The 20,421-nt window shown below is 51.7% G+C and overlaps 2 protein-coding genes across 8 annotated transcripts in view; one reads left to right on the top strand and one right to left on the bottom strand.

The window, feature by feature from the left end:
* Positions 1-9,793, top strand: part of DTNBP1 (dystrobrevin binding protein 1) — a 156,201-nt gene extending 146,408 nt beyond the window's left edge. For all 6 annotated transcript variants that reach the window (XM_004382978.2, XM_023737474.1, XM_023737475.1 and 3 more), the window contains 2 exons: positions 7,815-7,958; positions 9,374-9,793. In XM_004382978.2, coding sequence (XP_004383035.1) covers positions 7,815-7,958; positions 9,374-9,618 — 389 coding nt within the window. In that variant the 3' untranslated portion in view covers positions 9,619-9,793. The remainder of the gene's footprint in view (positions 1-7,814; positions 7,959-9,373) is intronic.
* A 1,572-nt stretch (positions 9,794-11,365) lies between these two features.
* The window catches only part of JARID2 (jumonji and AT-rich interaction domain containing 2), a 294,431-nt gene continuing 285,375 nt past the window's right edge, over positions 11,366-20,421 (bottom strand). For both annotated transcript variants that reach the window (XM_004382977.2, XM_023737473.1), the window contains 3 exons: positions 20,025-20,208; positions 17,200-17,307; positions 11,366-12,354 (listed from right to left, as the gene is read on the bottom strand). In XM_004382977.2, coding sequence (XP_004383034.1) covers positions 12,175-12,354; positions 17,200-17,307; positions 20,025-20,208 — 472 coding nt within the window. In that variant the 3' untranslated portion in view covers positions 11,366-12,174. The remainder of the gene's footprint in view (positions 12,355-17,199; positions 17,308-20,024; positions 20,209-20,421) is intronic.

Raw genomic sequence — 20,421 nt, 5'->3', positions numbered from 1 at the left:
ATGTGGAGCAATGCCCAGAGCGCCCCCGTTTTTCCTGCCTGTCTTCCCGGGGCTTCTCATCACCCCTGGACCCCCAAATCTCTCCGTACTCCACCTTCTGCCTCTGCCCTGGCTTGTCTGGCTCTGACCTGTGTTCCCTGTCCCTTGCCCCCTCCCCGTACCCCCATTTTGTCTGTCACCCTCACTGTGTTCCCTCGTGGTCATTCAGTTCTCTGCCCCTCCCCGGAGAGCTTAAAGAATTCAAGGAATGAGGAAGGAAAGAATGTAGACAAATCCATCCCAAGTGCACGGAGGGCGCATGCCATCAGCTGGGCGGTGATGCCCTGTAACCCCCGTGGGTAATGTGGGTTCGACATTTAACGTCCGCACCTCCACATACGCAGCTTCCCCTTCTGTGCCCCTCTGATCCACCTAGAGGTTGGGCTGCATGTTTCTCGGGGCGTGTTCCTCAGTCGGTGTTTGGTGGGGGACGCGGAGACGTGGCCCCCTGTGGCTCCTCTGAGCAGAAACCCAGGGTTTGCTCTGAGGACCCGTGTCCTGTCCTGTCAGCGCACATGCACCCTGGCTGGCCACAAACTCGGCGTAACGAGGGACTCTTCCTGCTGACCACTGACCGCTGTCCTTGTCCAGTTCAGCGACATCACTGAGCCCCGCGGGCCTGTGTTCAGCATGCTTTCAGGCCCGGGGGAGGCCCAGAGAAATTCAGGTGCCCCTTACGAAGCTCCTTTCTAGTCGGGAGACCCGTGTCCATGTGTGAGCGGGCCGAGGGGCCAGGAGGAGCACGCCGAGGGGCAGAAGGGCCTCTGTGCATGGTGAGGCCCTCGGGGCGGGGCTGGCTGTGTGCTGAGGGTCCCCAGGGGCCTGGCAGAGAGAAGGGTCTCAGAAGATACTGTATCAGTAAATACCAGGTAGGTGAACTGTGGTTTCGAGAATCTCAAGAATGATTTTCTTCAAGCTTCAAAAAAAGTGTTGGGCTCATTTTTTTAAGGTAAAAAAAATGACATCAGGTACATGTTGCTGGTCTGTGTGGTTTGCAGGCACTGCATTAGGAAATGGGGGATTTGAGTGTTTTGGCTTTTCTTCCTTGACGAGGGCCCAAAAGATCCACGGGGACAGCCAGGCCTCCCCGGGGCCGCGCCTTCCGCTTCGCAGCCTGACAAGTCACACGGCCCTTTCTTTAAGGAGGCCTCGTCTTCACGGATGAAATGTGGGGCAGTCTCATTTAGAGGAATCGATTTAACCACAGCCACAGTGAACAGGGTGCTTTGGATTCATTCCACTAAATCAGAAATAGCAGTCTAAATGTTTATCTCACTTGCCAAAGTATCATTTTTTCTTAAGATTAAGACAAGGCATGGGAAATTTTATTCAAAAAATCACCAGAGTAAAAGGGTGCCAGGACACTGACCACGACAGTCCCCAGGCGGACCAGCCCAGGGAGCGCCCAGCACAGCTGAGGGTGCTGACCTCCCGCTGCCAAGGCTCCTGTTTTCTCAGGAAGGGCCGTCATTACATCGTAGAGCGTCGGGTGTTCTGTCTGTGCAGGTAGTTACCCACGGATAACCTTGCTTGGAGGTGCCCTGTTCTCTACCCGCGCTTGCCTGGTCTCTGTGCTGCCGGAATCAGATTTCTGCTTCCTGCAGTTCCCTTCTGAGCGGGTAGATCCTCCGGAGCCGGGGGCGCCCTGCTGTACCCAGAGACTGACTCAGCTCTCCGATGTCCCAAAGTGGGCCTGGTGTCCTGGGGAAAGGGTGAGGTGATGTCTGGGCTAGTGACACAAGTCCAATAGACCAGACCAGCCGCTGTCAAATCATGGCGACCACTAGAGCTGTGCTCCATCGGGCTTTCGAGGCTGAGTTTTCAGAGATGAGCGTGACTTTCTTCTGAGGCGCCTGTGGGTGGACTCAAACCTCCAACCTGCCGGTTAGCAGCCAAACACGTAAACCGGGACACATTCTAGGATTCAAAAATAATCTCAAAACAAAGCTGCCAGTTTACGATTTTACCTTCCTACGATCATCTCCCCAGAACTTTGAGACTGACCGATCACTGGTTTTCGTTTTAACTGGGAAGTATTTTAAATACCGGAGAACTGAAAAAAAAAACAAAGTAACATGCATTTCCAGATTCAGTATGCTACCATACTCGCTTCAGATCTTTAAAAAATGTTTGGAAATATTCCAGACCTATGAAAAGGAACAGAAATATCAGTGTCCCACCACCCAGCTCGAGAAACGTCAACACCAGTGAAGGCTCCCAAGTGCCTTTCTCCCGCTCGGGTGACTCTCGGAATTTAGCCTTTGTCGTTCTCTTGGTACATACTCCAAAACAGTATAGGGTATGCTTTACAGGCAGCACTGCACTGTGTATGCGTTCATGCTGCTCACCTTCCCAGGCAGGTGTTTCTGACCATCGCCCATGCTGGGATCCGGCACCATTCTCCAACATAGCTGTTTCCAGTTTTAGGTTCTTAAAAAGAACGCTGTGAGGGACGCTCAGACTCCGTCTCCACTCACGTGTGTGAGAGCTGTTTTAGGGCACAGGTTCTCCGACTGCAGTAAGCCTCAGAATGCCCCAGAAGGCTGAGCCAGTAGGTCTGCGGTGGGGCCCGAAAACGTGCATTTCTAACAGCTTCTCCAGTGATTCTGAGGCTGCTGGTCAGGAGACCACATCCTGAGAACAATTACGAGATCATGGGGTACACGTAGCTTTAATTTGACTGGATTCTGTCCAGTTGCCTGCCCAAATATTCGTACCAGTTGACATCCCCCTAACCGCGTCCTGTTGTTCTCATCATGTCACATCTCTGCCAGCGCCTGGTGTTCGTCAGACATTGCAGGTTTTGCCAGTTGGGCGGCATCAAGCGGCATCTTGTTTTGGTCTTGGGCTGCGTTTCCTTAATGGACCAGTTTTCAGTTAGTCGTTTATTTTCCTTCATGGAGTCTCCTCCCCGTGGCTGTTGACCTTTGCTGATTGTATTTGATACGGATACCTTCTCTCAACCTCGATCTGTGGCTTATCTTATTGTGACCTTTGCTAAAAAAAATCTCATTTTAATGGGATCAGCCTTATCAGTTTTTAAGAAATCCTTCCTACTCAAGGATATTCTCCTGTGTATTGTTCTGAAAGTTTTCATGTTTTCCATTTTGTATTTGAATCTTTAATCAACCTCCAGTTGATTTTTGTGTATGTTGTGATATAAGGATCCAGTTTTAATTTTTTCCATGGGATAACCACGTGGCTCTGCACCGGCAGTCTGATCCCACTGCCCTCTGTCTTCCGTTCCCGAGGCTTTGCTAGGATCTCTCTTCCGTTAGCGCGTTTGTCTAGCCCTGAGCCCAGAAACCATACCGTCTGAATTACGACTATTCACTAAGCCGCGGTTCTCCACTGGGAGGATTGTGCCCTCCAGGGGACATGTGACCATGACTGGAGACATGTTTGATTCTCGTGACTGGGAAGGGGGTGATCCTGGCCTCAGGTGGGTAGAGGGGCCAGGGCAGGTGCTAGACAATCCTACAAGGCACAGGACAGCCCCCGACCCCAAGAACTACCCAGCCCCAAATGTTAGCAGTGCTGAGGTTGAGAAATGCTGTTTTGTATAAGTCTTGCTATCTGGTCAGCTACTGCCTCCGCGCACACACGCTTTCTTCAGAGTTGCTGCGGCTGTCGGGGCTCTGTTCTTCTGTATAAATGTTAAAGCCGCGTTTGCGCGTTCTGTGGAAACCCCGGTCCAGAGTTTGAGGTTGCGTTAAATTGATAGATTAGTGGTATGGAATCTTTCTGAGCATGAACATGGTGGGCATATCTTGAATGTTGGGAAGAATTCTTCTCTAGAAATGTCTCAGACTAGTGATTTCTTTGTGGGAAGAACTACCTTTTCTTTTTCTCCAGGGTTATAGAAGTTTTCTATTTCTTCTTGAGGTAATTCTGGCAAGTTTTTTGTGGAATTTGTCCATTTTGCCTTGAGTTTTCAAAGCTATTAGCATATGGTCATAGTATTTTTCATCTTTACTGTGTTTGGAGTTTGGTTAGCTTTTGCCTTCCCAATAGTTTATTTGCGCCTTTTCTCTCTTTTCTTGATCTTACCCAAAACGTGCCCATTTTTAAGGTTTTTTTTTAAACTTGTATTTTTGTTATGCCATTGTCTCTGTTTCATTAATTTCTCCTCTTTAGTTTTGCTTTCGTTGGGCATTTGTTGTTTTTTGTTTTCTAAATTTCCAGCCTTCCCACCTAAGAAGGCATTCAAGGCCATGATGTTCTCTCTAGGATGCCACTTTAGCTGAATCCCAAAGTTTTGATATGTCATAGTTGGAGTATTCAAAATTTTTTCATTAAGATTTCTTCTTTGACTTGTGTACTGTTTAAGTGTGTTTCAAAATAAGTGTATGAAGGTTTTTCTAGTTACCTTTTGTGACTGATTTTTAACTAAATTTCATCGTGGTTAGAGAATGGGATTGTAATTTTTTAATGAGACTGACTTCATGGCCTGTTAGAGAGTTTCCCACGTTTCCCGTGTACTTGAGAACAGGATTCTAAATGGGCTTTTATTGGCCATTTAATCACGTTTCATTATCAATTACTGAAGAGATGTATAAACCCTCCCCAAACCATCACTGTGGGTTTGTGAAGTTTTCCTTCTCATTCTGCCATTTTTTTCACACAGACGTTTAGAATTATCTTCCTGGTGAATTAAACCTTTTTCGTTAATAATCATTAAGTACTTTCTTTAATAATGCTTTGTTCCCTTTTGAATTTCGATGAATATAGCTGCCCACATTATTTGTTGTTCCCTCGCTTAGCTGTAGGTGTTTCTGTGCCCTTCTGTTTTAGGAGCTCCTCCCGCAGAGTACGGCTGGATTTTAAGATTTTAATTCAGACATCTCTCTATCTTTCAACTAGCGAGCCTGGTTCGTTTCCGTTCACCGTGATGACTGAGATACGTGGCTTCGTTACCATTTTATGTGGTGCTTTCTGTTCTGAAAGCTTTTCCTGTCCTTTTTAGTCCAGTGTTTCTCATCTGTTGTAAAAGTTCTATTCCTGTCTTTTACAGAAGATGGCACAGACCAGAAGAAAAAAAAAAGCAACAGCAGAAGCTCCTTCCCTTTCTAAACCAGAAGCTTAGGCAAAGGCCAAAGGCCGCCCTGGAAGGCAGGCCTCCACAGCCACACACCTGCAGAGGGGGGAGTCCGACCTGCATGCATGCCATCATGTCCACGGTCAGCCTTGAAGGTCAAGGACGGTGCACTTGTTCCCTGCGGTCTCAGGACCAAACAGGCTGTGGATCAGCTCTGTGACATTGTGTAACCAAGGCCAACACCCCGTCCAGCCTGGTGGGGAATGGGCAGGCTTCAGTTGGTCCCCGACTACGTAGCTTCGGATGTTGCTACCAAAAACGACATCATCTGAGTCCGGCCTGCTTGTCCTAATTATAATGAACTTTCCTCCCACTTTAAGTTATATACTCTTTAGCTCTTATTTTAGGAGGCCCTGTGTGGCACAAATGGTTATGCACTTGACCGCTAACTGAAAGGCTGGCCGTTCCAACCCACCCAGAGATGTGCTCTGCTTCCAGGTCACAGCCCTGGAGCTTCCAGGGTTGGCCCTGGAGCAGGTCTCTGCACACGTGGGGTCACCAGGAGGCAGAGTCGACGCCATGGCAACTGGTGGCTCTTACTTTAGTGCTGGATTTAAATGTTCAGTTTGTCTGTAATTCCTTCCAAGTAAAACAGGATCTTACACCACTTCAACTCTGATCACACCCCTCCTCTCCTGTCACAGCTGTTTGGTATTTTACTTCTGCCCCCAGTAACTTCCAGATTAGGTACTATTATGATTATTTTATTCAAAGTTTTAGATGTACTCACAGATTTCCAAGTCTCTGCCTAACATCCTTTCTTGCATCTTAGACCGTCCTTCTGGGATTCCTTCACCATCCCACTTCTAGTAATGTGCATCTGAAATATCAGCCATTAAAAACCCTAGAGAGCACGGTCCTACTGTGACAGACATGGGGTCCTCATAGTCAGAATTGACCCTACAGCCAGTGGTGAAGTGGTTTAGTGAGAGTGAGTTCACAGTCAGGTGGTTTTTGTCTGACGGTGCTTGTATCTTGTACTTGACCTTGAATGATGTTTTCACTGGGTATACAATTGTAGAGATGGGGCGTTTTCACTGGGTATACATTTGTAGAGATCGGGCATTTATCATGCCTCTTTGAACTTATTCCACATTCTGCCTTTTTATTCTTGCTGAGACACTGCCTGTGAGTCTAATTATCCTTCTGTAACTCTCCGCATCTGTCCTTTTTCTCTGGCTGTCTGTAGGGGGCTTTTGTCTTTGATGTTCTTTAGTGTCCTTGCAGTTGATGTACATGTGGCTTTATCTTGCTTGGGATATATTTTGCTTCCTAAATCTGGGACCCCAAGGTCTTCCATCAATTCTGGAAAATTACCAGCTTCTTTGAATACTGCTGCTCCCCAGTTCTCTCCATCCTCAACTGCGAACATGTAAAATTCTTTAAACTCTTTCATGTTTCCCATCTTCTTGTGCTGTACTGTGGGGAATTTTTTCCATTTGTCTCCTAGTTTCCGAATCTTCTGTTGCTGTGACTAATCTTCAGTTTCCTTGGAAGAAAGGCCTAGTGACCTATGTCCAAAAAACCAGCCACTGAAAATCCTACAGAGTGGTTTTACTCTGACACATAAGGGGTAGCCGTGAGTCAGAGTTGACTCAGCGGCAGCTGGTAATCTGCAATATAACTTGTTCCCTGAGATGTCTAGAAGTTATTTGGCTCCTTTTCAAGGTTCTAGCCTTTCTTGTATTTGAAACCATGTTTATTTTCTTGATCCCATCCTTTATTTCTTTAAAGTCACCTAAAATTCTTAGGGAAGGATGCTAATTCCAAGCTTACTTCTACTCACCATCAGTCATGGTGATTTTGTTTCCAAATGTGGATCCTAAATTCTGGATTTGGTTGAGTTTTGTATCGTGAGTTCATATTCCTGGGAGGCCTCCAGGGTCAAGGTGTGCTCTCCTAGTTACGTCCATCCAGAAATGACTTGCGTTTCCTTCTGTCAGGCCCCACCAGGCTGGATAACTGAAGTTCACTAGCTTGCACTGTCAACTCCAGTCCCATGCAGCACTCCTCACTCAGGCTAAGACTGGTCCTTGGCGTCTTACACTCTCCTGTTGTGGGCTGATTTTTCCTTTCTAGTCTGTGCTTTCACTGCAGGAAGCTCTGGGTTCCAGATCCCCATCTTATAGATGTCTAAGCCTTGTCTCCTGTTAAGATCAAAGCTTCAATTATCGGGCTTAAGAAATGTCACAAGACAGCTTCAGCTTACCGTACAGTCAGTGATTCAGTCTTGGCCTACCTGGAATTACAGGATGGGCAGCTGCAGGCGGACAGCAGAGCCGTGTCTGGGGGAGAGGTTGCTGACTCTGTGCTGCAAAGCTTCTCCTTCGTGAACACCCCACTCCAGGTGGGTGCCTCCAGCCCAGAACTGCTCAGTGCAGCAGTGGGTCTGCTGCGGCACCTGCAAGCACACGGCTACGGATGACGAGAAGGAACTGTTCCACGGAAGGTGCAAAATAATGGGAACCAAGGCTGAGCTGGGATGGATTCTGCTCAGAAGTACGAAGCAGGGCTGTGTCATTTAATATAATACACTGCTTCCAACGGAATTTTAAAAAATAAACTTGGAGTAGCAGGAAATACACCTAGAAAAATACAACGTAGTCGAACGTCCGTTCAAGTTCACCTTTCAAAGTCCTATTGAAAACTATTTCCTTCTTGTGTGATCCCTTCCCAGAGCCCATAGGCAGCATGTCATCCATGGAAGTGAACGTGGACATGTTGGAGCAGATGGACCTGATGGACGTATCAGACCAGGAGGCCCTCGACGTCTTTCTGAACGCGGCTGGAGAAGACAACGCCGCGCTGTCCCCCGTGTCAGGTAGGGTGGTAACCCACATACACTTCATCCCTCCACAGAGGGGACAGCGTGACGTGACCAGGGACAGCGTAAGCCCAGTCAACGTCTTATTCCACTAACTCGTATTTTCCATTTATCTGTGTTTAAAAAAACAAACCCATTTCCACACACCTGTGTTTGGCTTAGCCGTAGGGAGGCAAAGAAACACTGGTCTGTTCAGTCGGGAATTTTCAGGGCGTCACCTGAGCACCTTCAGAGAACAGGGAAGCTTCTTAACTCATGTTTTACCTCCTTCTCAAATTATTCTGAGGCGACTTTTTCTGGTGATCTTAAGGACTGGAAATTTTGGCAGACTGGGTCTCTCCTGTGAGGCACCCACTCTTTGCCCCTGGCTTAAGCATGAAATGTCCCCCCTTTTGTCCAGCAGATACTGACTTGAGTGTCTGCTGTGGGATAGGCCACGGGTTCAGCACTGAGACTATATTTTTAAAAATGTAATCGCACCCCAAAATGTCATTTCACAAAATGGAGTGTTCATCAGACACTTACTGAGGCACCAGATGTATACCTGGGCTCTCTACAGTTTAGATCTCAGCCCTGTCCCTGTGGGTGGGTCTTTATATCAGCATTACAAAGACAGCTCTGCCATGTTTTCTACATACAGAAGCTGGAGAGTAAGGCTGGCTTGGAAAGCGCCCAACAAAGGCTGTGGCACCTTAACACAAAGTCCTGACACCCTAAATGCACCACTAGGTTAAGAAAAGCCTTAGGGTCTGCGAGGAACAAGACAGCAGCCAGCCGTGGTGCCCACGGTCACCTCTCAGACCCGCTGGGAGCACTGGGCTGTCTCTGGGAGCCTGCCTTCATGCGGGTCTCCACTTCCTCTGAGGTCAAACTCCTGAGGTTTTCGTTAACTTGTGATCTTTAACCTCTAGATAAAAAGCTACATCCTCCTCTTCCAGCAAATCTAAGGATGGTGGTGTCCCGGGAAGACGAGGGCTGGGATGCATTTGCCCTTCTGTCCAGGAAATCCTGAACACGGGGAACGGGGGTTAATGCTCCCTCCAGGTCGGACCGTGACTCTATAACCTACCTGCAGAGAGCTTATTCAGTTCCCGTGAAATTGGAAAACCGCTAAAAGGTCATTGGTTTCTCTGAACTGTACTTGAAAGGATAAAGAAATCTAGATTTATCCAGGTTCCATGGAATGCTCCGCAAAGACCCACGGTACCTGCCCTGTGGCTGTTAGCGACCGTTCTGCAGGTTGTACTTTTAAAGGACGGTGATCTCTCCTGAGGGCACGGGGGTCATCCATCGCTCTACAGACCCCAGGTCCTCAGAACAGAAAGCTTTATGGCCCCTTTATTCTGTGCGTTCAGTGGCAATTCTAAATTACAATAATTTTCTGACAGGCTTTCTCCCCACCTTATTTACAGGGCCCGAATCCAGTACATGTCAGAATGAGATTACTCTTCAGGTTCCACATCCCTCCCGCTCACGAGCTAGGCCGCCTTCGTTGTCCTCTCCCTGTCCCGACTCTGCCCCCCAGGACCCCAGTGACAGTGGGGAGTCACCGCTGGTGCAGTCTGACGAGGAGGACGTCCAGGTGGACACTGCCCTGGCTACCGTGAACATCGACGGGAAGGCCACCTCAGATGTTACTGATGACAGTGACGCCTAAGTGAGAACATTCTTACCCTCTGACCCCTCTGAATGGAGTCTCCAGCTGTGCGCAGACCTCAGCCTCTAAAGTCAGGTGGTTTTATGGAGGTTCTTGATTTCTACAACATTGCCAGTAATGTGTGAGAGACTGAAGTACAGCTAACAATAAAGTTTGAGGAATTTAAGCATTAAAATGAGAGTATGTAGCCAGTTTGTTTGTTATATGAAGGAAGGCTTCCAAGTCCATCTATCTGCGAAGCCAGCGTACCCACCCGAGTCGCAGGGTGCGGCAGAGGCTGGGGTCAGCGAGGGCCATCTGGCCTGAGCTGGCAGTCCACACCTGCGTAGTCTTGATAAAAAAGTGAGTGGCCTGCCCCTTACAGACAGAAAATTCTACTTTTTTCTTTGAAGTGTAATGGACTGTAGTCAAACTCAGCTCTAACAAAGCCTGGTATTTCATCTGATGGTTACAAATCAACAGGCCGGGAACAGGTGGGGCCCAAAGGAGCAGAGGCGAGGCTGTGCCCGGAACAAGACTGACTGACTGGTAGCCTGTAGGAAAGCTGGGCCCGTGGCGCGGGTTCCTTCCACCATCACTCCTGGCCCAGTCCTCAGTGCAGGGTGGTCCTAGAAGGGCAGAGGGGGACAGCGCGGGAGAGGGAGGGGGGCTGCAGTTGTTTGGTCTTGCTCAGAAGGGATTCAAACGACTTGAATCCAGGTAGAAACCCGAGTGAGCAAGACAAGACGCGTGGTATGCTCCGCTCCCGGGCCGACGGGGAGGAGGACGCTCGGCTGTCTGATCACGAGAGAAAGGGCTCGTTTCATTCACTCATCTTCACAAGACAGACAAATGTCCAAAAAAGTTTGTGTTTTTATTATTAAACCTTGTAGTACAAACCTGAAAAGTAAACAAAAAACTGGCAATAAACAACATGAAGGTCCTTCCTCACGAGGAGGAGGCAGAGCAGTACTAATAAATTAAACGTCAAACCGTGAGCCAGAGGCAGTTTACTGTCCAAAAGAGGGACGTATACAGCAAGGCCATAAAAACCGGACAACCACATTGGAAAACACTTGACTCTGTTCGTGTCATCGTTAAATATTCCAAAACCAGTTCAGTCTTCGCAACACCAACCAAGAAAGCGCATCACGGGACTCTCCTGAGGTCGCCACGGGCAAGCTCAGTGCAGCGTGGGCGCTACAGGACTGACGGGTTCAATTATGAAACAAAGAACAGTTTGTGAAAACATTTTCCCTTTTTTATTCCACACGTACTGTACACACAGCCGGAGAAGGGCGACAGCTACTCCATATTATTTGTGGTGGTGTCAGTGATGTAAGCAGCACTTAGAACGTTACAAGAAAAACCCTGTAAGCATCCAATCCAACCGATGAAGAAACGGAAATGTAAGGCTTTTCTTCATCTTGTCCTTCTGCCCCCTCCCCGCCCCTACCAAGAAAAGGCTCAAGTATTTAAAACAATTTACAGGCATATGTACAAAAGAGATGGGTTTTTTTTTTTTCTTTCTCCTTTTTGTTACAACATGAAGAGAAAAAAAATAGACAAGATGAGCGCAAATGAATTTTCACATTCAAAACGAACGGCAGACCTCCTAGTGGCTCCAAACGTGACCAGAAATGAAACAGACCCCAAAAGAAAGATTAATGCTGACCGACAGTGGGAGACAACAGCTGGGAGATGGAATGTTAGGATCAAGATTGCACATCAGGACAAAGAAGCGCCACTGGCTTCTATCACTTTTTTCCTTTTTTTTTTTTTCTTTTTTTTCCCCTTAAGGATGCTATTGAAGGGTTTTTTTGATAAAGTAGCCAACAGCACCAAAAAATAACAGAATGGATTTCCTAATGAAATCAGGCACAGTTTTCCCTCACGTGACCCCTCCAAGGCAGGCAGTCTTCTCCTTAAACAGATGCATAGTGATGTGCTGGTAACGAGAACCTAGTCACGCGAGTCTCCTCCTTTTGCCCATGGTTAGCAAATGCCCGCCTTCAGCTGCCATAACCGCCCAGAACGGGGGTTCTCCGGTTTTAAAAACTACAAACTCATCTTGCACATGACGGAAGAAAAGACAGCCAAAGTAAAGCCATTTCTTTTCAAGTTTTGTGTGTGTATGTCTCCTATCCCTTGTCCTCTCTAGAAAAATCTGCTCACATGACTGATGGTTTTATAATTTGTTCTTCAAACTTCACCCTCTTCAAAAACGGGTTAAAAAAGCCTTTTATCCCCCCAACAGTTTAAAAAAAAAAAAAAAGGAAAGAAAACAAAAAAGGCTTGCTTGCCAGCCATCGGGGCGATACAAATTAACACAGCCCCTCACGGGTTTGAAAACAGTGAGTATACTGCAGTTTCCAAAATCCGACTGCAGTATCTAGGATTCTAAGTACAAAAAAAAGTTCAACAGTTTAATGCTAAAACAAAATTAGTTCTCTAAAACCAGAAGAAAATCTTCTTTAGAGCTAGTGCAAAGACAGCTTGTATCCTACAGCGAGTACTCCAAACTAGAATATAATAATTACCAAAAAATATATATAAACGGACAGAGTGTTGGCATCTTCACGACGAGCTGGGAGCACTTTTGGATGAGCTGGACGACAGCCGGGAGGACAGTACGTCCACGGTCGCTCGCTTCCGGGGCCCTCTTTTTGGCGTGGGTTTACTGAGACAGTTCTCTATGCTGCCGTTCTTACTGGACACTTTGCCACAGATCTGATTGACCAGGCTGACGATCTGCTCCTGTTCAGGGGTGAGAGAAGACACAGAATTAACACGGGGACAAGAGGGAGGAGGCCGGGCCTCCGTCCAGTCATGGGGGCGCTCCCCTCCAGGAGAGCAAGGGGCTCTACAAGCCGTCCCCCAGCACGCGGCGGGCTCGAGAACAAGGACACCTTGTCAGGGAGACCCGCCTGGCGAGGGTGAGGGGACAGTACCTCCTAGAGGGTCGTGAGGATTAAAAGTTCAACACACTAGAAGTGTGTTCTTCAGAACCGCATTCAGACGTGCGCTCACAGGTGTGCATGCCTCCCACCACAGGACCAGATTCACACCACGGAGATGGGCACCCACATCATCAACAGGTCTGATCCCACCACCATACAGCAAGTCCAGTTGCCTCATCCTCATAACCACCGTGACAATGGTGTCACCATGGGCGACCCTCCCCTGCCCTGGAGCTGAAAGAGGTCCAGCAGCTCGCCCTGCTAGGCCCAGGCCAAGAGGGCAGGGTCGAGCTCCTGCTGCCTAGTGAGCCACTGAGCAGGGCCCAGTTCTCTTGAGTTCTACCCAGATGATCACAGAAATACCTGACAGCCACACACTCAAGCCCACTTAATCTCGCAAATAAATGCAAACACTTGTTTATAAATACCTCACTTGCCACCTTTCTTCACTAAAGAGGAAATAACACAACCAACAAAACAAGCATCCTTGTAATCCGCCCAAGAGAACCATTTACCTGTCGCTATCAAACACGTATTTGTGACTTTAACAACTCACCCTAGAACCATCCAGTGCTAAAAGAAAACACGGAAAAGCCTATCGTGCTGGCGCCTAACTCGGAACACACCTGGTGAGCACCTGCTCTGGACAGAACCACGGAGAGGTGAGCAGGAGGAGGAGACCGCTGGCCTTGGAGAGTCCCCTCTGAAGTGGGCACCAGAAGCCACGCAGGGAGTGCCTGTCACCCGAGCTCACCTGCCCGATGAGGGGCGGGGTCACGCATTCAGGCAGGTGTGTGTACAGGTGCCAGGGCAGCTTGGCGCATTGATGGAAAACACGTGAGTGAAGATTTAAAGAGGAGCTTGCTCCGAAAGCCAGCTACAAGTGGCTGCCGTGACCCTGGCAGCAGGAGGGGGCAGAAGCCACGCAGCCCTTCCTCCTGTCTGGTGAGGTCTCCTGCAGGCAGATGCTGCTCAAGGCTCCCACACTGAAGCCCACAGCCAGCTCACGGGCCGGCGGGCTGCATGTCGGAGGCAGACGTGTCCCATCTGCCCAGGCAGCCAAATGGCCATGGGGCCCAGTCCCCAGGAAAACCACACCCAAGGCCAGCGGCTCCTGTGCAGACAGTGCTGTTCAGCCCTGGTGCCCCAAAGGCGTGGGGAGAGCCCAGCACGTGTGGACACTGAAATTCAGAGGCCTGTGGGAGGCGGAGAGCCGCGGGGGTCCCTGGCAGCAGGATCCGGCAGGCTGTCCCCACTCACAGGCCCAGGACAGAGCAGGCTTGTCTGCTGCACTCACCAGGCTTAGAATCAGAGAGCCTGTGATCACACAAGCCATCTCTGAAGCCCCCACCCCAAAATACAGTTCAGCCTAAGAGGGAATTGATGAGTTTGCATTTACTAAAGTAAATCATGCCGTTAGCCAAGTAAGAGGCTTGTAAATACTTTCTCTTCCTTACTCATCAGAAACAATGGCTGAGCTGCAGGCTGACGGGCCCTACGTGTTATTAGTCAGGATTCTGCTTCCATCCAGATGCCTCGTTACAAGCCAAGCTGGCAGTGACTGCGGGACCCTACTCCGCGGAGAGCTTCAGCCGCGGCGAAGAGGCCCCCTTCAGCCTGAATCCGCCAACGCCAGAGCTGCTCTCCTCATGACAGGCTTTACTTTTACCCGTGTTCTGACATTCGCGGTTCATGTAGAGAAGTGGGATGGCACAATGGTTACTGCTGCTACTGAACACGCTCTTCTTCAAGGAACAAAGATGATGCAAATGGAGCTATTTCTAGCTTTCCAATCTTACAGTTTAGTCAAAGGCTGGTTATCAAGTCTGACCTGCCAGCTGGACCCACCTCTGTGCCACCCTTGCTGTACTGTCCCCTTCCTGGACCAGACCCTGTGGTGAGTGCAGGCTGAGCACCAGGCCTGCCCAGCGCTGCCGTGTGTCACAGCTGACACACACTCTGTGGGGACACCCGGGACCAGGGTGGGGGAGCCCCAGCTCTGAGCTGCCCTGTGCAGGCTGAGCGCCGGGCCCGCCCAGCTCGCAGGCAGGGGCGAGGCAGGGGTGGCACAGCATGTGTAGCACCGTAACCACTCTCTGGAAGACAGCGGCGGGGGGTCTTGAGGAAGGGCACCTTTCCTTGATCTTCAGGTCGGTGAGCAGCTGATTAGGAGGGGGTAACACTGGTGCCCACAGCTGCCTGAAGGGTGACAACCCAACGAAGACTCCAGGTCTCAGGTCACCAAGTGAGACCGCTCTCTGCGGGGGCCGAGCACGGCCCTCAGGGAACAGCCGTGTTCACCGACACACACTCACCACTTGGGATGAACACGCTGGAGTCAGCTCACTGAGACAAAGCAGGCACGTGCTTGCTGCCTGTGACACAGCTTTGGGGACAGGGCTGTCCCGAACATCCTGTGGGTGTTCACATCTGCTAAAGGAAGTGTTCTTGTCCCACCCGGGAGAACTAAATGGACCCTAAAGACGGAGGCACAGAAGGGGTTCTGAGGAAAGACTGACTTGCTGTGTGGAAAACGGAAAACGGAGCAGCCGAGCACTTAGAACGGGCTGGTCGGGGTCTGTCTGGAAAGCAGAAATCAACAGGCTTTGCTGACGGACTGCCGAGTGAGAGAGAAAGGTTCCGTGTTTTCACCAGGGCCTCCCTGAGCGAAGACAGAGACTGGGCCCTGAGGGATGGAGCTAGACGTCGAAAGCTGCCCCTGTGGCCCTCGACGGCTCAGCCCTCCTTTCAGAGCCTGCCACACGCTCAGAAGCTTCCAATGTGAGATTAGACAGCGAGCTTCTAGGAGGCAGGAGGACACTGAGCTGCTCTGTGCATCGTTACCGGGTTCTGAGAAAAAACAGCAGGGTAAACCTACTGTGTGTGTGCGTGCGCGTGCCATGATTCCACAGGGGTAACAGACTCGGGCACCACGACCCAGCGGGAACGGGGACTGTCAGGCGTGTGTATCTGAGGCTCCTGCTGGTTCACTACATACTGATCCCCCCGTAACTTCTGACCCAAAATGCCCTCCCAAGCCCTGTTAGCTACACATTCAGCCGAAGTCCTACTAATACACAAGTACACATAGAGCCTGGTTAGTCGTGGCCCAGGAAAAGGGACTAGTCAACTCAGTCCTTTACGTCGGAGGCTGTGCGTGGCTGCAGCCAGGGAGCAGACAGCTGTACTGTGTTGTCCGCTGGCACGGTCCTCAGGGACCCTGAGTCGGAAGCTTCTCTGTGAGAAACACTGAGGCAGGTTTCGAAGCCTGCAGCCTGGAGAGCAGTGTTCCTGGTGATGTCTCCGCAAGGTGGTCTCAGGTGCCCCCAGCATCTCCCTGTGTCCAGAGGGCCCACAGCTGGTGGGAAGGGCAGCAAAGCCTGGGCTGCGCCTTCATGCTGGGCCCCCGTGAGGATGAGCACGGGCCGCCATGCTCCCTCTCCATCGGCCCAGCCCCTGCGGCCAGTCAGCGTGGGTGCTGTGGAAACCACCCACCCAGGCACTGAAACAATCCCAGGTAAATTAAAGCCCAGGCAGCCAGTCTCGTGGCCTGACACGCTTCGAGCTCGGGGGTGGACAAGCAGGGCTGCCAGGGCTCCCTGCCGAGAGGTGCCCCTGGTGCACAGGACCGGGAGGGCCCCAGTGACCAGGGAAGTGGTGACTGGTGAGGGTGTTGTTATAAAACCCAAAGCTCGTCGGATGCCGTTGGGCTGAGAAGGCTGCAGAGGGAGCTACACAGCCAACTTCGGTCCTTGAGGCAACAACGCGGCGTTCTCTGACAGCAACAAGGACGGTAGCCAAGCGGCCCTGCCTCTGCACTTCACACGGCTCTTCCTGAGGGGCTGTGTGGTCCCAGTGCTCCCTGCGCTCCGCTCCAGCAGAGACCCCGGCAGAGAATGCTGGGAGAAGACTCTGAGTGCCGGGAGCAGCCTGACTCCCCAAAGAGGAAGTCCCCGCCCCCCACAGTCCCCCCACTGCTCAGGAGGCAACCAGGGGTTCCTGTTAGCTAAGTGAAAGGAGAACAGAATCTGGCTCATGATCTCCTGCTCATCAGCAAAAGAAACAGCAAACACATAGAACGTTCCTGAAAGTACACAGTCCGTGTCAGTTCCTGGGTCTCTCCAGGACAGACGAGAACCCGGTACCACTGAACAGCTGAGCCTGCCCAATTCCTCAGCACCTTCCCCTCATGTCAGGTTCTGGCTGGCCAGAAGGTGCCCAGGACTCTGTGGCCACAGAGGCTCAGCCACATGGAGCTTCTGAGGGGCAATGACAGGCTTGCTCTGCCACCCACGCAGCGAGGGCACACAGAGCCGCCACGTGAGGTGACACTGTCACCCGTACCCCAGTGTCCTGCCCATGCCCCTCCACCCGCGCAGTGTCCTCAACCCTCTGTGCCCCTCCACCCGTTCAGCGAGGGCACACAGAGCCGCCACATGAGGTGATGCTGTCACCCGTCCCCCTCAGCGTCCTCCTGCCCCTGTGCCCCTCCACCCACGCAGCGAGGTGACGCTGTCACCCGTCCCCCTCAGCGTCCTCCTGCCCCTGTGCCCCTCCACCCACGCAGCGAGGTGACGCTGTCACCCGTCCCCCTCAGCATCCTCCTGCCCCCGTGTCCCCCCACCGGGCATGCGGGACTTACCTCATCATAGCGGTACATCAGCTTCAGCCCTCGGCAGGACTTCTGCTTTTCCACGTGGCGCAGCGCACACTCCAGGCAGAACACGACGTTTTCGTTCTCCTGGACGACCTGAGGGGGGAGAAGGAACCCCGGGATTGGAAAGTGATTCCAACCGCTGCAGCGTGGGAGACGCTCTGGACTCTGAGGGGCGATCCCAGAACGGGGCTGGAGTGAGGGCCAGGGAGGGGCTGCCAGGCCGTGAAACAAACACGCTGGCTACTGACTGAAGAAACAAACCGTGACAGGCGGGACCAGGGTCTCCATCTAGGGAAAGAGACAACTGAAAACCCTTCCCCGTCCACCTCCTAACGGGACACCTCACCCCTCCAGGTGCAGCTTCCTGTGAGAGGTTCTAGTCACTGTGTGTGAGCTGAGCTGTTGAGTTCTGAGGACTTTGGAGATTTTTTTGTTGTTCAAAAACGACGAGGGTGAGAGCTGCAGGAATGGGTGCGACTGAGAAGGGGCGAGATGTGAGCACACACCCAGGGTCTCCAGCCGGGGTGCCAGTGACTCCATCCACACTCATCCTGAAGCTTCCACATCCCCAGACTTTCAGTCCTCCTCAACCAGACAGCCCCGCAGGAGCCCCCATGTCCCTGGGAGACCACCACAGAGCTCCTAGGTGCTGTATGAAAGGACCTTCCTGCCACCCATCCCAAGAAGACACAAGCAGTGAAGGGAGGGGATCCGATCCCCCGACCTCAGCATGGGGCCTCTGGGCCTGAGGGTGAGGGGAGGAAGAGAGTGGGCTCCTCACCCTACCCCCTGGGGCTGGCCTGTTGTAAATTCCATGAAGGACAAATAAAATTTGTGTTTTAACAAACAAGAGGCAAGTGGTTCTCAGGCCCTTTCCTGAAAGGATTTAGGACAAAGCAGAACTCCAGACCTGGGTTGTTGTCCTCAACGTTGCAAAGCAGAGAGCACAGCACACGCTACTAGGAAAGGTTGTATCAGACACACCACCTTCTAAAGACACTTGGGCACGAGGAGAGACTTACTAATAATCCAAGCAACAACACTAAAACCCCAGGGTTCACCTGACAATGTAGGACGTAAGTGTTATGAACGCTCGGACAGTGGGAAATGGCCTGGTCAAAGGTGACCGTTCTGGGAAAAGGCCCCACTTGAGTGCCCCAAGCCCCCAGGGGGTCAGGGCCATCCATGCACCAAGGTGTCTGTCACAGCACCCTCTATGCGTATGCAAAAGCTCTAACATGAGAGGAACGATCCAGAATTACGCAGCTTTGAAGATCTAGGGAAATGCCTGTGAGCTTTCTAAAAAGCATATAATTCAGCATGTTCTCAATTAGATCTATTAGAAAGGACTCGGCAGAAAACATAGAAAATGGGTGGCGTGATTAGTTTTTTATAATTTTCTGACCTTTCAAACGTTATACCCAGAGCATGTAACTCAAGGAGGGATAAACACACCGTCCCTCCTCCCTGCGGGGCAGACAGGTGTGCACCAGGGCCTGGAGGAGGTGTGCGTCAGTCACGTGGCGCACCCAGGTGTTGCTGGGAGGCTGTGCAGACCCGCCACTCACAAAGCGGAGCAAACCTGGGGGGCTCTCTGACACTCAGGGCTTTATCTACAACACGAGGCTTGCATGTTAGCGCCATGTTCCTATGACACAGTCTGCTTCACACGGAGCAGTGCCAGATGGCACCAGGAGGTGGCGAGGCCAGACCATGGGGGCCGTGTGCCAGGCTGTGGGGCGTGGCAGCAGTGGCCGCTCAGTGTGGGGCGGAAGAGTCCTAACCAGAGCACAGCATAAGGCGACCACACTACAGACAGCATACAACGCGGACTGCAAACACCAGTCCAGTCAGCCAGGCTACAGTGCTTCTCGGGCCCCGGGACTGGCGTGGGAGACAGGAGAAGCAATATGTACGAAATTAAGACCCTTGCAGCATCAGGGCCGTAGCAGACACTGGGCCAGGCAGATGGCCAAGAGGACACTGCTGGGGAAAGGACAGCCCTCAGGTGTCACAGGAGCACAGCAGACAGGCCCTGGGAGGGAGGCCAGGCGCCCTGCTAAAGGGAGAGGTTGGGAGAGGACGGGGAATGGAGGTTTAGCCAGGCGGAGCTGGATATGCCTGAAAAGCCCCAGAAAGCTGTGGTCAGAGATTGGAAGGCTAGAAATGGGAGAAGGCAGCATAGGAGAAGGGCTGGTTTTAACTAAAGACAGATTCTAGAGTCTTCACTGGCAATGAGGTTGGTTACACAGCTGAATGGGGAGAGAATTACAGGAGAAATAGAGCGAAGTACAGAAACGTGGACATTCCCATGCATCACAGGGGCGGGTGGAAGGGAGGTGCATCCGGGTTGCAGAGAGCAGAGATGGCTTCCGGGCAGGACACCTGCTCACCACGGGAGGGCAGCTGGACAAGGGGACGGAGAGAGATGCAGAGCGTGTGAAGATAAGGTGTGGACAGGCCCAGGCAGGAAGACGATGACGCAGGGAAGGAGAGAAACTGAGCAGGAGCCCCGGATGACAGCGGGGTGAGGTGGGCTGAGCCGGAGAGGCTCCTCGTGGGAGGGAGCCTCCACATGCGGGAGGCATATGGCAGGGAGGAGACCACCCTGACCACACCTGCGTTTCAGATTTGCTCTCCGACCCCCACAGTGACTGCGACATGGGCACCGAGGATGAGGACACTTCGAAGTCCGTCCAGGCTGGGGAACCTGCCTGAGGTCTGCCAGTGGGTTCTGGAGATGGGACTTAAACTGGACTCCCGTAAAGGCAGGGCCACCCAAACTCCCTGGGAGCCAGGCGGGCACTCACCATGGAAAGGTAGCATAAGTGTTGGCAGATCTGACAGCGCCTCTCCGACGTCTCTAACTGTAACCATTTTCGAGGCTTTTTCTTCCCATCCGCCACGGTGCTGCTGCTGTCGTGACTGCCGTAGCGGGCGGAGGAGTGGAGGCCGGCCTCGAACAGCTGTCTCCGCTGCCGCAGCTCCGTATCCCTGTGCAGACAAAAGGGCCGGGGCGTCAGGCAGCTCCGCACACGGTGCTGGCACCACACAGCAGCCTGGCCGGGCCCTCTCATCTGCGGAAGGGACCTCTCAGCCTCCGGATGCCAACGCTGCCCTCCGAGGATGCCCCTCTCCCCGCAGGGAGGCGCAGCAAGACCTCCTTCCCAAGGTCCCCTGCAAACACGTCCTTAGTCCGAAGGCTTC

This window comes from Trichechus manatus, unplaced genomic scaffold (genome assembly GCF_000243295.1).
Source record: "Trichechus manatus latirostris isolate Lorelei unplaced genomic scaffold, TriManLat1.0 scaffold00103, whole genome shotgun sequence".
In the NCBI taxonomy this organism is placed as follows: domain Eukaryota; kingdom Metazoa; phylum Chordata; class Mammalia; order Sirenia; family Trichechidae; genus Trichechus; species Trichechus manatus.
This window is presented reverse-complemented; position numbering and strand designations above follow the sequence as displayed.